This window comes from Nakaseomyces glabratus, chromosome H (assembly GCF_010111755.1).
Source record: "Nakaseomyces glabratus chromosome H, complete sequence".
Classification (NCBI taxonomy): domain Eukaryota; kingdom Fungi; phylum Ascomycota; class Saccharomycetes; order Saccharomycetales; family Saccharomycetaceae; genus Nakaseomyces; species Nakaseomyces glabratus.
In genome coordinates this window covers 67,774-86,801 of record NC_088958.1, presented here as the reverse complement: position 1 = coordinate 86,801, position 19,028 = coordinate 67,774, and the positions used below count along the sequence as shown (strand labels likewise).

Here is a 19,028-nt window from a genome sequence, read left to right as displayed (position 1 = left end):
TGATACTGCTTTTGCCGCTTGTCAATTGCAATCCCACCATAGGAACTGTTTGAAGTTAACTTCAACTGATTTCTCGGTTGAATTTGCGTTTCTTCGCTGAAAAAAATTCTTTGAAAAAAAATATCGAGAATCACATAACGTTTTTTGTGATGTAGATGATTTGGCCATAATGCAGAGCTCATCGATGGACACACTCTACAAACTGAAGTTAGTCAATTGTGGACTTACTTTGAAGGTATAATAGATAATACCGTCTCCAAGATAGTATATTACACGTTGCAGTGGTTACTGTTTCTTTTGTTGTGAGAAAGCTACACATCAAATGAGCAAGAGTAATTCAATATTTCCGGTTTTATTCTGTGCTGCTGGTATATATGCTAGTTTCCTTACGTGGGCATTAGTTCAGGAGCCTTTGACCACGCAGGTATGGGAGAACTCTCATAAAAGGTTTCAGTGCCCCAATGTCATTGCTGTGGTGCAGGCGGTCGCAGCAGTGTGTGTTGGATATTTCTACATGAGAGCGAAAGGTGCGCAAAGGAACTACGGTGCCATCGCAATGGTTCGTGATTACGCCAAACCACTGGCACTGATATCTTTCACTCAAAGTGCCTCTTCTCCACTGTCCCAGTATGCTTTGCAATACGTCGATTACTTAACTTATATGCTGGCCAAGTCATGTAAGATGATCCCAGTCCTGCTAGTTCATCTTATTATCTACCGTACTACTATTTCAAGAAAGAAGTCCGTTGTAGCTGTACTGGTTAGTATTGGTGTTACTATTTTTACTATTGGTGGCTCTAAGGGAAAGATTTCAGGTTCAATTAGTGGAAGTAACGACGAGCACTTCTTCCAGAAAGCATCAGGGTTCTTGTTATTGTTCCTAAGCTTGTTCATGGATGGACTTACGAATGCTACCCAGGATAAAATGTTGAAGAATAATCGTGTTCAGATGGCAATCCAGAACGCTGAAACACAGGACAAAAAGCAACAACATAAAGTGTTCCATACACTTACCGGTGCACACATGATGTTTGCATTAAACTTCTTTGTGGCTATCTGGAACATAGCTTACTTGTTGGTAATTGATAGAGGCCAAATATGCAATGCTCATGCAATGTTAAAGAAAGATCCCATTATTGTTTCATACTTATTAGCTTACGCCCTCTGTGGATCTCTCGGTCAGTGTTTCATTTTTTACACACTGGAATTGTATGGCTCTTTGGTCTTGATCATGATAACGGTTACTAGGAAGATGATGTCAATGCTACTGAGTATCATTGTCTTCGGTAAAACCGTGAACGCAACGCAATGGCTGGGTATTGTAATTGTTTTCTCCGGTATCACATGGGAGGCTCTCGATAAAAGGAGAGAAAAGAAGGCATTGGAAGCAAAAGTACAGAAATCAGAATGAGTTCTGAAGCTTATTTAACTAAAGAAAAACAAAATAATGATCTGCCTTCAAACAGAAAACGAGTTTGTATATATATTTATCAGTAGATAGAATTAATGCATTTTTTACTATATTTGAAAATTCCTATTCGGTTCGACTACGAGCAAGCCTTTCCCTCAATTCAGGATCCCATGCGTAGACATACAACCCTTTTGTTCCTCTTGTGAGAAGCACATTTATGCTATTCATGATGATCTTCTGCTTTACAGTATCAGCGTCAGATATGTTTTTCTTTTTAGTGAAACCTGCATGATCATCATACAGCTCCGGTCTTAACTTAATACAATCGTTAGCCTTGTCGTACCCAACAGACCTACCTAATATCACACCAGCATAATTCAAGTCAAATCCTTGAACTGTATATACACTTCCAACTTCATCTATAGTATCTTCCCTTTCACTCCATGGAAGTAATGCCTTTGGCGCATACATATCCCATCTCAATTTAAAGTCACCACAAGTAACATAATATATCTTGCCATCAAGTCTATATGGAAAGTCATAAGTAGATAGCATTCTACATTGGCCAAAAGTCTCATTCTTTTCTTTTAATTTCATGTACATTTCATTACAGTCATCCCATATTTGGAAATCAAACTTTGGTTCCAAAGAGCCTTTAGCACTCTTGGGGTACTTTGGGATCTTACCTTCAACACTGATGTCATTGATCCAATCGAGCACATCTGGTGGAGCGGCTACTCTGAACTGTTGTTTTAAATTATACCAGCCTCTTTTCGATTCTGGTATCTCGTCATAAAACGTCTGTAGGTTTGCGCCATTTTCAGAGTTTTCATCCCAATAGCATCCCATTCTCAGAGCTTGTTTCTCATCATACACTAATACTAAGACCTTAGCTAATTCCAATAGTTCCTTTAAATGATTTTCTCCGTAAAATCTTTTAAAAGCATCTTTTGATGTTGCAAGTAAATGGGCTTCATCGATTATCACCACATCCGCCATTTCTTTTCTCTTTTGCAAGTTGTTGATCAGAGATGTAGGACGTTCTAGAGAGGCTTTGTTGATGTATGTATAGTTGGTGCTCATACGGTGGTAAAGTTTCAACATCTCAGGGTGATTCACAATCAAGTAGTTCCTTGTTCCTTTAAGAATATCAGTGGTGTCTGGATTATTGTTGGCCAGCTTTTGCACATCGTTGAACAGTGAATTCAAAATCACTGATTTGCCTGTCCCAGCATCACCTTGAACCACAAACATACCGGGTTTTCCACCTTTCTGATAAGAAGCCAAATTCTGGCGAATGAATTCTAGAATACGTCCGCGCAATTGTTGCTGCTCCTCGGATAACTTCACGTTGGACAGCTTGTCCATGGCAATGGACTTAACGACATTGGCTGGCTTGGCCCTTTTAAATCTTGAAGCTCTACTAACTGTCATATTCTGTGTTAAACCTTTTGAATTTGTGCTAATGAACAGCTTTCAAATATATAGATTACTGCTTGAAAAGGTAAGGAAAAGCAAAAAGATATTCAAATACTTTGTCATATATATACAATGTTTCCATCAAGATGCAGCCATCTCATAATAAGAGAGCCTTCCACAATCTAAGAAAATGACGTATGGGATAGACCTGAGTGGGGGGGTTCTGTGAAGACACATAGTCCCACATAGAAACAAACAGCAGTTATAATAAGCTTGTTGTGCTTACGTTTTCGTGTTGAGAGAAACAACCGCAGAGATGTCCACATTCTTCGGTGTTATAAGTACTAGATGCTTTAAAAAAATCACAATGAGAATGGTACAGCATTTGTCTGTGCTGGAAGTGAGATCCATGGATGGAATCAATAGTTTATTGCTTTTTCTGGATTACATAATTCTTCCGATGCACCTCTAAGGGTCCACTCATGTATCTGAGATCCTTAAGGGAAGAAACAACAAGCAAGATCCGTACTGTACGTCCCTTTCTAAAGGATATACGATTTCTTACTTTCAGTCCGTTCTTACCGTCAGTTCCTATTATTCACAGAAGAACTCGTAGTACCTATAACAACCACACTGCGAGCTGTTCTGAGGTGGCATAGAAAATTTTAAATTTTTGCGTGTTGGAAAGAAAATCACGTACGCCGTGACGCTACCTCATTCAACAAGCCAGCTCGAGGATTCACTGCCAAAACAAATTAGAGGATAGTGATAGAGGGCTTGTGGCTTGTGGCTACTGCCCCATCGCTATTGCATCGATGATTGCTGCTCAAAAGAGCTTACTTTTAAGCTGTACAGCTTTGATTGCATCTTTCAATTTTGTGTAACTGTATTGAATAGTATCAACAATTTTTCGATAAGTGTATTAAATGATTGCACCGCAAAGAATGCTGATGCCTGAGGGGCGTCCTCCTGCTGGTCTGACTACAGGGTTGCTTATCTTTCTAACCTTCTTGTTTGGTATATCGCAATTGTATGAGGACTTCAAAAACCATTTTGTGCTGACCCCCAACTCATTGTTTGATATTGACTTGGGCAAACTGTCGCTGTACCCACTGATGCATTTGTCCTATTTGCACCTAGTGTTTAATGCGTTGGCAATTGTGGGCCCATTGAACAACTTCGAAAGCAGCCACGGTACTATTCACACCGGTGTGGTGTTGAACTTGTCAGCAGTCATTGCTGGTATAATCTACTGTGTGGTGTCTCGTCTACTGTCCCTTGAAACTGGTGTCGCAGGTGCCAGTGGATGGGTATTCACTTTCATCACTTACTTATGTGTTAAAGAGTCACAACTTTACCCACGCTTGGAACTATCTCGTTTTATTCCAGGTGTCACACAGAGCATACCAACCCAATTCACCCCCGTGGTATTTCTGTTGTTCACTGCGATTGTCTTTTTCCAATCCAGTTTCCTAGGCCACACCGCAGGTATGATAGTCGGTTACATTATGGGATACGGTGAGACCTGGTTTAACATTCTAATCCCACCTGCTTGGATCATAGAGAAGATAGAAGAAAAAGCCGACCCACTGATCAACTTGATCCCATTCGGCATCAAATTCTACCGCAGCACCGAGATCAACACCGATGACGGCTATAGGTCTTTCTTCCCCGGACAAGAAGTGCTTCCAACAACAACCCCAGGTAACGTCCTTGGAACGGCATAAACCCACTTAAGTAATATTCTAAGCGTGTACTGTATAACTCTAACTTTACCTATTATACCTTATAGTCACATGAAACATTACCTGCAACGGTCGTGAGTAAGGGGTTACCAACTCGAAGCAACAGGATCCACTCGCTCTTCCACTCTCGATCACTGTGAGGTAACAATGGGGGGGAACCTTGTCCTTGTCAATGTTCCGTTCCTGCTGTAATTTGGTGGGACTTCGGTTCATGTCTTTGCAAATTTGGACCCTTTGCCAAAAATGTTGGGAATAATAGCAAGTCTTGAGCAGTGTTAACCATACAAAGTTAAGAAGTTCAGTTTATATCTTGTCTATAATTAGCTTCTGTGAAGTAATCAGTGGTGTGTATATACCTTTTCTGAGTTTTTTGGAGCGGGAAAGCAATATATCGACGGCAACAGTGCTTTTGTCCTTTAATATCAGAAAATAATGGAATATCAACCTGGGAAAAGGGCGTCGGTTTCCTTTGGAAGCCCCAGCCATAGTGTGCATCAGAGTTACACAACGAGTCCGTTTAGCAGCGGTGTCAATTTGGCTACCACTGCTGAGGGTGTTCCCAATAACACTGGGGGAAGTGGTAGTGGTGCCAATGGTGAGGATGTGTTCATGACAAATAGGTCGCCAATGTATTCGCCTTTGGACTTCTTGCACCCGTTGTACTCACCTAACTATTCTCAATTGCATCAGATTAGAGCCGGCCTTAACAATACATTGAAGAATATGAACCAGGGAGTTGTGTGTGAGTATGGAGCGCATTTCCCACTTTATGGTGTAGATTGGAGTATTGAGGACTACGTCTGTATCGGGTCATATAAAGAAGATAGCAGAAACAAATTGCAAGTGATTCATTCACCTGACCTTTTCAAATGGGACAATGTAGCTGAGTGTGATGTGATATACCCGGTAAGTAATATACAGTGGATGCCCTCAGCATTTCGTTCTAGGAAAATAGCAACAGCTTCTGATTCGCTAAGGATATGGTCTTTGAATACTGAAGAAAACAAACTAGAAGAACAACTCAATTTATCTCTTTGCAAGTTTCATAAACAGCACCCTAATAATAAAGCATTCGTTGGTTTGAGTCAGATTCCTACAAAGACATCTGATGTTAATCCATCAGTCTTGGGCGAATTCCCTCCAATAACATCATTCCATTGGAATCCTGTCGACACAAATATTCTGATCTCAAGTTCCATTGATACGACCTGCATAGTTTGGGACTTACAAAGTAGTAATTACGTCAAAACTCAATTAATTGCACATGACAGTGAGGTATTTGACGTTAGATTCTTAACTCAATCAACACAATTATTCGCAAGTTGCGGTGGTGACGGTAGTGTGCGTGTGTTTGATTTGAGATGTTTAGCTCATAGCACTATTATTTATGAGCCCCCGGCTAGTGAACCTGGCACGGGCAATAATAGCTCAAGAAGCGACAGCACTGATGAAAACTCTCATGCTTTGTTAAGGTTAGAACCTTCGCCTCATGATCCAAATGTTTTAGCCACATTTGCTATTGCTTCAAATGAGATTTTAATTTTGGATATGAGAAATCCAGACTCTCCACTAGTAGTTCTAAATGGACATAGTGCATCAATTAATCAAATTAAGTGGCATCCAACAAAGAAAAACACGTTGATATCATGTAGTGACGACTGTCAAGTTCTGTTCTGGGATATCAGTTCATATTTTGATCAAGGAGCTGTATCGCATACAACTACACCAAGACCAGCTGCCAGTGGTGCTTCCATGGAGGTTGATTCAGAAGGTGACTATTCCTACGATGATAGTGCATCAAAGACGTCATCGATTAAGGCTACAAAACCGCTATCAAAGGATCTTGACGTACCTACAATGTGTTACTCTAATAAGACACACGAAATTAATAACATTGTTTGGAGACCTCAAAGAGGTGATTGGTTTGGATGCGTAAGTGGGAAGAAGTTCCAAAATGTCAGAACACCGTTGTAAGTCTTTAGCATAGTCGATATAACATTCGGGCATATAATGGACTGCATATAATTAATTTACTAATCTAGAACCGAATGCCTCTAATGGTACCTAACTGATTTACAATTCAATACTAATCATATAGACTATATTATATACCTAATAACGAAATATTTAATGATTTGTATACCAGTTGTGTATTTGGATGCCTTGGTTATCTATTAACCTAAGTGAAATAGCTTGTCCAAACTAAATAATGGATAAAAAATCAAAGCAAGTTTTAAGTATATGTATTTGTAGATTGATTAAGAAATCAACTCTTCTTCCGTTTTTTAAATGGAAGAGTTTCAGACTTTCTTTTTTTTCTTTTTGGATGCTTGTGATTTTCTTTCTCCTCTGTGCAATACAAATTTGTACTAATGCAAGAGTTAATAGTTTCAAAAATAAGACTGCTATTGTCATCTAGCATACTCTGAGAATTTTCAGATAACAAGTTTTGCATTGAAACATCCTCACTTTGGAAACTGGAGTTTTGATGGCATTTAAAAAGACTGAGAGAACTACTAAATGTGTCAATCCTTGACTGTGAATTATCAACGTCAATATCCTGCTTCTTCTTGGCTTTATATTGCTTTTTTAAAGAGTTTAACATTACTTTGCCCTTAATCTCTTTAATAGGATCAGGGAGTTTTAGATATTTTGTTGAATAACCCATGCTATTTGTAAAAAAATACTCACAAACATATCCCGTCTTCAATAAATGAACAAATAATCTATCCGTTTCAGATTTGGTTAAGTCCTTACCTGATCCATGCTCTTCAAAATTATCATAACCTGAAAATCTGGTTTTCATGTTATTTGATCCTCTAAAGATGTCCTGACATTGATTGGTAGTGATACGCTCGTTTCCTAGCTTTCGCAGCAGAGACAGTATCTGTTTCGCATAATGTGTGAAATCCTTTTGCTCAATGGTCGAAACACCAATATTCTTGCAATTATCACAAGTTTTCATACAATTACTGGGAAAAAACTCCTCATTAAAATATTCAAGTATCTGTAATCTTCTGCAGTCCACTTTATTATGACAATATACTAGTACGTCTTGTAGTTTTTTCAAATTGTGTTCCTTCTGCAAAGCTGAAACATTTTCTCTCTGTATTAATATCTGTAACCGATTAACGTCTTGAAGACAAAAAAACAAGATACACTTCGAAGGATTCCCATCTCTACCTGCTCTTCCGGTTTCTTGGTAATAACCCTCCATAGACCTTGGTATGTCATAATGAAACACAAATCGTACATTTTCTTTATCAATTCCCATCCCAAAAGCAATAGTAGCACATACAACTTGAATCGTACCTTGTTGCCATTTTCTTTGAGTATTTAACCTCGAGTTAGCCGTCTTTCCTGCATGGTAAAATTCGCTCGAGATATTTGCTTGGTTTAGTTCTTTACTAACTTTTTCACAAGATGCCTTTGAGTTACAGTATATAATACCTGATTGACCATGAAATTCTGTCTTGAGTAAGTAAGTCATGTATTCTATTGTTCTGGAGTTCTTTTGCACAACTTCATAGTATAAATTCTTTCTGTTAAGGCTATCTTTAAAAACAACAACATTCTTCAGGTTTAAGATTTTCAATATATCTTCTTGAATATTGTCGTTCGCTGTTGCAGTAAGCGCCATTACAGGAACACCGTCAAACTCTTTGGTCAACTGACCCAATTTTTTATATTCTGGTCTAAAATCATGTCCCCAACTAGATATACAATGTGCTTCATCTATAACTAGTCTTGCCAACCGATTTTGCCGATATAATCTCCTAATGATACCTTTACAGGGTGACGAACCCATGACCATTTCCGGAGAGATGTAAAATAAATTTAGTTTTCCTTCTGAAAGAAGTTGTAAAGCCATTGTTTTTTGTTTTGAACTACTTGTTGAACTCAACATACATGCCTTAATCCTTTTACTTATGAGAGCTTCTACTTGATCATGCATCAATGAAATCAATGGTGAGATGACAATTGTAGTTCCCTTTGTATACCCCAAAGTTACCAAACTAGGCAACTGATAGCATAGTGATTTACCACCACCTGTACACATTAATACAAACACATGCTTCCCCTGTAAAGTAGAATTAATTATGTCGATTTGCGAGCCACGAAACTGCTCCATATGAAAGGTACACTTTAGAATGTTCTGTACTTGCTTATCCCATGGATTTGCTGTATTCAATGAACTCTTGTTCTCTTTCTTGCTATCTGGCTGTGTTTGTTGTGCATTGACCAGTCCTGATAGCTGAGAAGATGGCAATGAAGAAGAACTTGGAACAAATAGGCACTGTTCTAGGGCAGACTGGCCTTTATAACTCTGAGAACTCGATACAATACAACTTCCATAAGAGTCACTTGTATCATATCCAGTTGGATCCAAGTGGTTCATAAAGTACTCCGCTATCTGGCTCATTCTAAACAAGTGATTAGGCCTCCTGTAGGCCTCCTCCAAAATATCGACCCTTCTTGCTTAGAATTAGCTCAAGAATTATGCTGGTCTAGAAACAAATTACATCAAACCTAATCTAAAGCAGAAAGTGTGTATTATCGACAGTTTAGCCGCCGACTACCGTTAATATTTGAGAAGAAAAATATGAGCGGCGGCTGAAAGTTGCGCAGTGTAGTCATAGATATTAAAGTATGAGTAAAGGTTTGATACTGACTGTTAACAGTAGTGATATTTGTAATTCCTCAACGCAGAAGATAGTAAAGCTTTGGTCTCGTTAATCTACATGTACATGGGAGCAGAATTCTCTAAGTGTTGTTATAATTACATTATGAAAAGTCTTAGAATAGATGTATGGTTATCAATAACGTTCGGAAGAGAGGCTAGTTGCTATTGATACTAGTTCCAACCTTGCTACTGTCGGTAGGCAATATATATCATGTTGACATAGCTCAATTATTGCGATTTCATTACAAATTCTCACCATTTTAAACTATTACAGGGCTGCAGACCATTTACCCTGAACCCAATTGGTCTGGATGTACAATCCTTGGTTTCTTGCTAAAAGAGAATGGAGATCATTCTCATTCATTATCATACAAGAAATTTGAGACACTACCTGTTAGTAGTAATTCGAGGACCAATTGACCAGGATTCGATTTTAATTAGCCAGAGCTTGTTAGTCCGAATTTGTCCTTCGTTTCATCAACAGGATCTCCAATTGGTTTTGAGATCCTAGGTAAGGTTCGGAATTATCTGTTCAATTCTATTTTTAAAAGCAGATGTGTCAACTTCGCCCTGATCGACTTTGGCACAGTAACCTCGAAAACGGGAGCGAAAAGAGCGATTTCAGTTAGCGAAGCCCTTTCAAAGGGAAAGAAAAGGATGCGCAGTTGCTAAAAAGGAAAAGTGCTTTTATGAGTTAAGAAGGATAGCTCATACTGGCTGATTTTGAAGAACACAATCTATTGATATTACACTGGCCAAATAATCGAGTCTAATACAAACTATAGTCGAGAAGAAAGTTGATCAAGTTGCACAATCCAAAAGATACCATGGCAACCAGTACCGATTTGGGAAACGTCGAGACCGCTTCTGATATGGCAGAAAGCACAGGCGTGTCGTCGATAGACGCCAGTCCGGTAAAGAGTAAAAACAGCAAGAAGAATAAAAAGAAGAAGGAGAAGGCCAAGAAGAAGAAACAGTCTCAACAGGCATTACAAAACGAAGCTGAAAGTATTGACGACAGTGCTGGTAACGAAAAAGAGAGCACTGCCGAAATACAAGAACCATCAAATGAAGAGTTGGCCACATCTACACAACTGGAGGAGCCAAAGCTAGTAGTAACTACAGATCATGTAAATAAGGAACATGGAGAGAGTGCAGAAGGACAAACTGACGCAAAGGATGAAAAAGATCTGAATACTATTGAAAAGAGCCAAGATAACGATCTCTCAAAAACCGGAAATTCATCAGACAAAACAAATGACTATATGACTGAAGAAGACTTGAACAGTTCACCATTAGATCACCTACCAGAAGGCGAAAATGAAGCACAAAAATTAAATGAAACTAATGTCTCTACCAAATTGAATTCAGAGAAGCAAACCAATATCTCCGACACACAGATAAAGGAAGAGGTTCTAGAAAACCCAACACTGGAACACAATGACATGGGCAAAGAATCGAAGGAAAACTTTCCAATACAGACTCCAAAGAATGAAGACAATGGTACAAATGACGAAGCAAATGATGATATGATTGATCATGGTACAACCGAAAATGAGGTGCTTATAACTGAAGCATCTAAAGAGATCAAGAACTCCTTGGAAAAGAACCTTGAGAACGATGTGAAATCTGATACTCTAATAAGTACAGACCCAACCGAGGACAATTTGTTACCAGCTCCAGAAATGAGTACTGTGGATAAAACCACCAACCAACAACGAGAAGAGAGTCTAATAAAGGTCGAAGAGAACAGCGGTGAAAAAGATCTGTTACCTGCACAAGACCAAGAAACAACTGAGAAGAAAGACAATTCTCCTGAAAATGACCATTCGGACCATGACAGTCTACTAAATGCTGGTAAACCTATCAAACATAGGTTTACCAGCGGTGATGACTACGAAAACTCTGAACAACAAGGTTCCAATAGGAACATGCATGACTTCACTTATACAGACGAAGATGAGAATCACAATGGGATACAGATGTCGGACCATGATGACGAACAATATAATGGACATTACAGTGGTAAACCGCCAGCACTTCCAACCAGACACATATCTCAATCTCCGATGAGTATTACTACTAGTGACACAGACCACAGAACGCCGCCTGCCTTACCAAGTAGGGAAATGAAAACTAGGGTTAAAAACGCTGTGCCACCACCATTAGCGGAAGAATTGAAATCTGATAAGTTTAGAGAGGAATTTGAAAAGGGGAAAATAAAGGCAAAACATAAAAGATATCCAAGTAGTTCATCTATGAGACAGAGTTCTTCTCAATTAGAAACAGCTGCTGATGTCAATTTAATTGCTAACAGATACCGGAAGACTAGCAGCCATGTCCTAAGAGAAACTACATCCACACAAGAGTTATTAGAAGAAGGACAAACGCAACTGAAAACTAATTATACTAGCATTTTGGAAAACTTAAAAGAAGAAAATGTAACTGAAGCTCAGCTCGAAGCCGACCATGAGTATAGTAAAGATGAAAAGAAAGAATTGCTACGTACTGATTGGACATTTTGGACTGAAGTTGTCAATGACTTCCCAGCAGTGGCTAGTCAAGAACCGGAAAAGTTAGAGCAACAAGTAATTGCTGGAATTCCAACTCAGATAAGAGGAATAATATGGCAGTTGATGACAAACTCTAAATCGAAGGAGATGGAAGATATCTATAACACACTACTTCCCGAACCTACCCCCCATGATGCCGCCATTAGAAGAGATTTGAAGAGGACAAACTTCATCCCACAAGAAAAAATTGAACCTCTATATAATGTGATTAAGGTGTACACAATTTTTGATCCTGAAGTTGGCTATACTCAAGGTATGGCGTTTGTGATAGCTCCACTGTTGTTAAATTGTGAGACTGAAGCAGACGCCTTTGGGTTGTTAGTCGGTCTGATGAAGAATTATGGACTCAGAGATTTCTACTTACCTGAGATGCCTGGGCTAGTGCTTTCGCTGTATCAATTTGACAGAATCATCGAGGAGAATTCTTCACAGTTGTCGAACCATTTGAACCGTGAGGGTGTCAGAGCTTCCATGTATGCTACTCAGTGGTTCTTGACCATGTTCGCATACAAGTTCCCGTTGTCGTTTGTGTTGAGGATTCTGGATGTTATATTTGTTGAAGGGTTAGAGTCGATCCTGAAGTTTGCTGTCAATCTGATGCTGAAGAACGAGGCCAAGATATTATCTCTGAAGTTTGACCAGTTACTAAGTTTCCTGAAAGAGGAGCTATTTGAAGTATACCGTGTCAGCGAGGACAAGCTTGATGGTGCTGATGCCAGTTCGGTGATAGTCCATGACTCACAGCCTGCTGTCGACGATGTGGCGGAAACTCGGTACGATGTGGACCAGTTTGTGCAGGATGCCATAGCTGATGTGCAGATCACGCCGCTGTCGTTGAGGCGTTACAGCGAAGAGTACAAAGAGATACAGCAGCTGGAGCACCAGCGGGAGACACAGTATGAGTCAATGCGGATCAAGAACCACCAGTTGAACAAGGAGTACCACAAGTTACAGAACGATTACAAGCAGCTGAACCACGAGCATGAGTCAATAGCGAGCGAGCTCATTGAGATCCGCTTGAAGTACCAGATGTTGCTGGACGAGCACAACGATCTGCAAGGGAGCATAGAGTCGGTGCGTGCAGAGATCCAGCAGTTGAAGGACCACGGTGTGAGCGAGGACCAAGCACATGTGGCTACGAATGACCTGGAAGTGGATCTTCAGAGAGCCACACATAGAAATACAGAAGTCATGAGGGAGAACATGAAGCTTGAAGACCGGATTGAAGAGTTGAAACTGCTTGTGAAGGAGCTGAAGATGGCCAACAGGATGAACAGAGAGCCCACCACGTTGGGGACCACACTGGGGACCACACTGGGCACGAACCTGCGCTCTTCAGCTGGGGCCAGTTGGTCAGGGTTCAAGAAAGTGTTTGGCAAGTGAGTCACACACACACGGGGAAGAGAGAGAGCCAGAGCGAGAGCGAGAGCGGAGTTCAATGACACATCTTTCCCATTGTTTCCCGTGGCGAATAGTACCACTAATTCCACAGCGAAAAGCGAATAATACGAACATACGTCTATAACGATATAGCATGTGTAAATGAATGTTTTTCTTCCAATTGATGGCTGGTGTCTGCAAGAGAACTGTGGCAGTGTGGAGGGGGGGTCCCGGTGAATTCCGTGAATCCCGTGAATCCCGGTGAATCCCACATGAGACCCGCTAGGGTGTGGGTGTACATTGAGGGTTGGGTAACCGGGAGGGTGCGATTTCCCAACGTGCGCAAATTAGTGACGAGGGAGCGAGAGAGCGAGGGAGAATTGATTTCCCCGTGGGTTGGATTGTTCTAGAACGCCTGGTGTTGAGTCATTTTCCCATTTGTTTCTTCGTGGAACAGAGAAGAACGCAGAAGAACAGAGAAGAACAGAGAAGAACAGTGAACTGAGAAGAATAGAAGCACACGGAAGCCACGAGGGTGCGGGAAGTTCCAAGATCAGTGACACAGAGGAGAATGTGTCATACCCAGACACAGACCAAGACACAGAACAGACCGCACGATGCGCACCCCCCACCACAGTGATAACCTCTATTGGGCTGACAATGCGGGAAACGGAGCGAAGGGGACCCCACCGCACCAGAACCCGGACAGTACTTGCTACTTGGTACTTGCTACTGCGCACTGCACACTGCACACTGCACCTCGCTGGGAACCGGGGAGACATGTGGCTCCCTGAACTGTGGATTTCCCCTCTGGAAAAAATGACTCTTCCGACACCCATAAAATTTTGACATATATAAGCAATTGGGTTTGCAAGATCAATTGGAGACATTCGAAACAATACAACACAGCACAGCAAACAACTACAAGTACAACTAAAAGTACAACTATAAGTACAACTACGAGTACAAGTACAACTATAAGTACAGCAAATATAACACCATTAGAAATACAAAAGCAAGGATTACAAACACCTTACAATACAACAGTACAACAATACAACACACACACAACACAAACACAATGTCTGACATTATTTTCCCTATAAGCATAAATGAGGAGGAGGCTCCAGTGGTGTACAAGCCAGTGATACAGGATCCGCTCTATGAAGACGTCGATCTCGATCTCGATCAGGATGACGATGACGACAGCACAAGCGACAGCGACAGCGTACCTTCTTCATACGAGTCAGTGTTCACCTTGGGAAACAACTACACATTCACCCCGCTATCGTACGAGGACGAGATGATACCCAGAAGCGATGCTTACGCGGACACAGACTCGCACTTCTACTCCAAGATACAGAACAGATTGTACACAACAGCTCCTAGAACCACCGCGGAGGTACCTAGACAAAACTACAACTTTGCCAACGTCGCTCAGGACAACTACAAGCTATGGCTCTCTACAGTCTAAGATCAGGCTTTTGCTTTGATTATTTTGAACCCACTCCAGCCCCCTACTACTCTGCCTCATCGGAATTCTAATAGATTTTAAAATTTGATCTACAAAGCTTTTTTTTTGATTAACCAATATTATAGAAAAAAACAACAACATATATATCTAATATAAAATTTTTACACACCATATATTCCTTTGCATTTAATAAAAACACTGCTTTTATTATACTATATTATATTATATTATGTTGTATTATAAAAGTATTATATACGTAATATGTCATGTGATAATAAGTATACAATTACATACCACATGACTAACGTACAAAGTGTACCCCTATCCCTGAATTTTGAAGAAAAGAAAAGAGAAATCACCTGACTCCAAAGCTCTCAGGGGGGGGAACTATCCCACCCATCTGTGCAGCAGTTTCTGTGTGACTCCCCCCCTTTTTTCCCACCACCCTCCAGCACCAGCAAGGCCCTCAAGATAACGCTCCCAACCAGTCCAACACCCCCACCATTAAGGCCCATAGGCCCATACGTACTTCGAAGTGCGCCAGGTGCCTTTTCCCTCCGTGGGATTTACTGCAAAGTGGGACAAACGGTAAATCCTTATACCCAGGCCAATTTAATACAACCTATACTGGTCAAAACACCATATACAGAGCATTATAACTTCATTACGTCAATTCATAACGATTGTGTAATGGTAGTGTAATTGTAGTGCTCTCTAGACTGGGACACTGTACTGCACTGTACTTTACACATTGTGCAGTACAATGTACAGTGCAGTGTACAGGGCAGTGTACAGGGCAGAGTAACAGTGCAATGCACTCGCTCGTATCGTTTGCACTCCCCATTGGGACTATATAAACTGATCAATTTTTTTTTGTAAATACATATACCTTCCTGGAAGAAGCACAACCACGAGAAGAATGAATCAATTGAGAGAAGAGCTGGTGAACACCACCGTCGAGGAGAAGCGGTTGGAAGAGAACAGCAAGCATGAGAAGTACTGGTACAGGTGGGGTCCTTACTTGAGTGAGAGAGCTTGGGCCACTGTGCGTGAGGATTACTCCCAGAACGGTGACGCCTGGTCGCACTTCCCATTCGAGCACGCCAACGCCCGTGTCTTCAGATGGGGTGAGGACGGTCTCTTTGGTGTCAGTGACAACAAGCAGCTGGTGTGTATGAACGTCGCCTTGTGGAACGGTAAGGACGAGAGGTTGAAAGAGCGTCTCTTCGGTCTTACGGGACACCAAGGTAACCACGGTGAGGACGTCAAGGAGTTGTACTACTACCTGGACAACACACCTACCCACTCGTACATGAAGGCCCTGTACAAGTACCCTTTCAAGAAGGCCTTCCCTTACAAAGAATTGGTCCAGAAGAACGCCGAACGTGGCTACCAGGACCGTGAGTTCGAAGTCCATGAAGTCGACGGCTTGTTCCATGATAAGGCCACCGGCGACACCCCTTACTTCGACGTCTACTTCGAAATGGCAAAGAGCGACAGCAACCCTGACGACTTGAACTTCAGAATCACCGTCCACAACAGAAGCAACCAGGACTCAGGCGAGCTGTACGTTACCCCACAGATCTTCTACAGAAACACCTGGGCTTGGGATGCTGAGTCCAAGAAGAACATGCCAAGATTGGAAAAGGATGCCCACGCCAACAACTTGGTTCATTTGTTCCACAAGAAGTTCGGAAAACAGAAAATCGTCTTCCAACCTTCCCCAGACATCAAGGAAGGCGAAGATGTCGAACCAGAGCTTTTGTTCACAGATAACGAGCCTAACTTGGTTAAATTGTTCAATGACAAAAAGAACCCATCCCCTTACTCTAAGGACGCTTTCGAAGAATACTTGGTCCACGGAAACAAGAAGCTATGTAACCCAGAACACAAGGGTTCTAAAGCCGGTGCCGTCTATCACTTCAAGAACATTCCAGCTGGTGAATCTGTCACTGTCAGATACAAGTTCACTAACGACTTCGATAACACTATCTTCCCATCCAAGGACTTGGCTGTCATTGACGAAGATATCTTCGACACCACTTTCGACAACAGAAAGGAAGAAGCTGATAACTTTTACTGGAGAGTTAACCCATCCCCAATTGACAAGGAATTGAGAAATGTGCAAAGACAAGCATTCGCAGGTCTGCTTTGGACCAAACAGTTTTACAACTTGACCTTCGATGAATGGTTCAAAGGTGATCCAAATATTAAGCCTCGTCCTCCACAAAACAGAGCCAATGGTAGAAACAGCAACTGGCAACATCTGTACATCGAAGATGTCCTTTCTATGCCTGACAAATGGGAATATCCTTTCTTCGCATCTTGGGACACTGCATTCCACTGTATTCCTTTGGCCATGATTGATCCTGACTTTGCCAAGAAACAACTAGACTTGCTAACTAGAGAATGGTATATGCATCCAAATGGTCAAATTCCTGCCTATGAATGGAACTTCAATGATGTCAACCCACCAGTCCACGCTTGGGCAGTTTACCGTGTATTCAAGATTGAAAAGTCTCTATATAACCGTGAAGATCGTCACTTCCTGGAACGTGTCTTCCAAAAGTTGCTACTGAATTTCACCTGGTGGGTTAACCGTAAGGATGCTAACGGTAAGAACTTGTTCGAAGGTGGTTTCTTAGGTCTAGATAACATTGGTATCTTTAACAGATCCGAACCATTGCCAACTGGTGGTACTCTGGAACAAGCTGACTCTACTGGTTGGATGGCATTCTTCTCATTACAAATGCTGAACATTGCTTTGGAATTGGCCAAAACTAACCCAGCCTATGAAGATATTGCCTCCAAGTTCTTCGAACATTTCATTTTGATTAGTGACTCCATGTCCTTCGAGTATCAAAAGGACTTGGATAATGGTGAAATCATTAAGCAAAACTTGTGGAATGAAAACGATAAATTCTACTATGATGCCATTTCATGGGGTGGAGACCACAGAGAACAGCTACCAATTAGATCCCTGGTTGGTTTGATCCCACTATATGCATCCATGACTTTAGAACCTTCTATTATCTTACAGTTCAAGGGCTTTAAAAAGCGTGTCGATTGGTTTGTCAAGAACAAGAAGGAGATCTTTGGTAGAAATGTTGCTTCTATGTCTGAAGAAGGTGTGGGTAAGAGATTACTACTGTCTTTGGTCACTAAGGATAGATTGGAAGCAATTTTGAAGCGTATGCTAGACGAAACTGAATTTTTATCTGATTATGGTATCAGATCTTTGTCTAAATACCATGAGAAGCATCCTTTCGAAATGAATGTTCATGGTGTTCAATATAAGGTTCAATACTTACCTGGTGAATCCGACTCCGGTATGTTTGGTGGTAACTCTAACTGGAGAGGTCCAATCTGGTTCTCCACTAGTTTCTTGATCATTGAATCATTGCAAAGATTCCATTTGTACTACGGTTCTGACTTCAAGGTTGAATGTCCTGTTGGTTCTGGTAAGTTCCTAAACTTATCTCAAGTTGCTGATGAATTGTCTTCTCGTATGGTCAAATTATTCTTGCCTGACCAAAAGACTGGCTTGCGTCCAGTTCACGGTGACATTGAAGCTGACTTCTTGTCTAAGGACCCACACTTCAAGGATCTAATCCCCTTCTTTGAATACTTTGATGGTGATACTGGTAGAGGTCTTGGTGCTTCTCACCAAACTGGTTGGACTTCATTGGTTGCTAAGTGGATCAGTGAAGTTGGTATCTATTGTACTAAGTCTTTGGATAAGAAGAACTTAAAGGAAAATGTACCAAAAGGTGGATTTGCTGACGGTACTCCAAAGATGAAGGACGAGCGTAGACGTAAGAGCACAAAGTCATTGGTTAATGTCGAATCAACCAAGTTGGAACTAGCCGAAGAATGCGATAGCAAGGACAAGTTTGAAAATGCCTACACCGCCTATGTTGGTGCCAATGCTGAACATATCCTTGAAACCAAATTGATGGAGAGGTTGAGAGAAAAGATGCAAAACTTATCCTTTGGCGATGACATCGTTGATGATGAATTAGCTACAAATGCCAACTCTGATTTGGCATGCCACTTTTAGATAGATTAATGCCCATACTACACTGACCGACTAAGTATGATATCTGTGGCTCCAATCAGTTGCTGTATTTAAATTTCTAGAAAAAAATTGTTAACAATTCTCTATATTGGGCTCTACTTCCAAATACATAGTCTTGTAGCCCAGAATTTCAATGTTAGTTTCATATATAAATAATGTTAAATGTATCATATTTTTTTGCTTTGTTTAGAAATACACCAAGGCGTAGCAAAATAACGCAAACTAATCACATAGGCAACGTAATTTTTTTACCAACATTAAGGT

At 40.9% G+C, this 19,028-nt stretch overlaps 8 protein-coding genes across 8 annotated transcripts; 6 read left to right on the top strand and 2 right to left on the bottom strand.

Moving 5' to 3' along the window:
* Positions 1–322: 322 nt before the first annotated feature.
* On the top strand, positions 323–1,411 carry HUT1 (UDP-galactose transporter HUT1; the record flags this gene model as incomplete). The annotated part of the gene is made up of 1 exon (XM_446836.1): positions 323–1,411. One exon carries the CDS (start codon positions 323–325, stop codon positions 1,409–1,411), a length of 1,089 nt encoding a protein of 362 aa, XP_446836.1.
* A 123-nt stretch (positions 1,412–1,534) lies between these two features.
* On the bottom strand, positions 1,535–2,845 carry GVI51_H00627 (uncharacterized protein; the record flags this gene model as incomplete). Its single annotated transcript, XM_446835.1, has 1 exon — positions 1,535–2,845. The coding sequence occupies one exon, from the start codon at positions 2,843–2,845 to the stop codon at positions 1,535–1,537; it is 1,311 nt and encodes a 436-aa protein (XP_446835.1).
* A 911-nt stretch (positions 2,846–3,756) lies between these two features.
* On the top strand, positions 3,757–4,557 carry RBD2 (putative rhomboid protease RBD2; the record flags this gene model as incomplete). Its single annotated transcript, XM_446834.1, has 1 exon — positions 3,757–4,557. The coding sequence occupies one exon, from the start codon at positions 3,757–3,759 to the stop codon at positions 4,555–4,557; it is 801 nt and encodes a 266-aa protein (XP_446834.1).
* Positions 4,558–5,007: 450 nt separating this feature from the next.
* GVI51_H00583 (uncharacterized protein) lies at positions 5,008–6,549 on the top strand (the record flags this gene model as incomplete). Its single annotated transcript, XM_446833.1, has 1 exon — positions 5,008–6,549. The coding sequence occupies one exon, from the start codon at positions 5,008–5,010 to the stop codon at positions 6,547–6,549; it is 1,542 nt and encodes a 513-aa protein (XP_446833.1).
* A 292-nt stretch (positions 6,550–6,841) lies between these two features.
* GVI51_H00561 (RecQ family ATP-dependent DNA helicase) lies at positions 6,842–8,998 on the bottom strand (the record flags this gene model as incomplete). The annotated part of the gene is made up of 1 exon (XM_446832.1): positions 6,842–8,998. One exon carries the CDS (start codon positions 8,996–8,998, stop codon positions 6,842–6,844), a length of 2,157 nt encoding a protein of 718 aa, XP_446832.1.
* Positions 8,999–10,086: 1,088 nt separating this feature from the next.
* Positions 10,087–13,215, top strand: GYP5 (GTPase-activating protein GYP5; the record flags this gene model as incomplete). Its single annotated transcript, XM_446831.1, has 1 exon — positions 10,087–13,215. One exon carries the CDS (start codon positions 10,087–10,089, stop codon positions 13,213–13,215), a length of 3,129 nt encoding a protein of 1,042 aa, XP_446831.1.
* A 1,078-nt stretch (positions 13,216–14,293) lies between these two features.
* GVI51_H00517 (uncharacterized protein) lies at positions 14,294–14,686 on the top strand (the record flags this gene model as incomplete). Its single annotated transcript, XM_446829.1, has 1 exon — positions 14,294–14,686. One exon carries the CDS (start codon positions 14,294–14,296, stop codon positions 14,684–14,686), a length of 393 nt encoding a protein of 130 aa, XP_446829.1.
* A 919-nt stretch (positions 14,687–15,605) lies between these two features.
* On the top strand, positions 15,606–18,746 carry GVI51_H00495 (uncharacterized protein; the record flags this gene model as incomplete). Its single annotated transcript, XM_446828.1, has 1 exon — positions 15,606–18,746. One exon carries the CDS (start codon positions 15,606–15,608, stop codon positions 18,744–18,746), a length of 3,141 nt encoding a protein of 1,046 aa, XP_446828.1.
* Between the last annotated feature and the right edge of the window lie 282 nt (positions 18,747–19,028).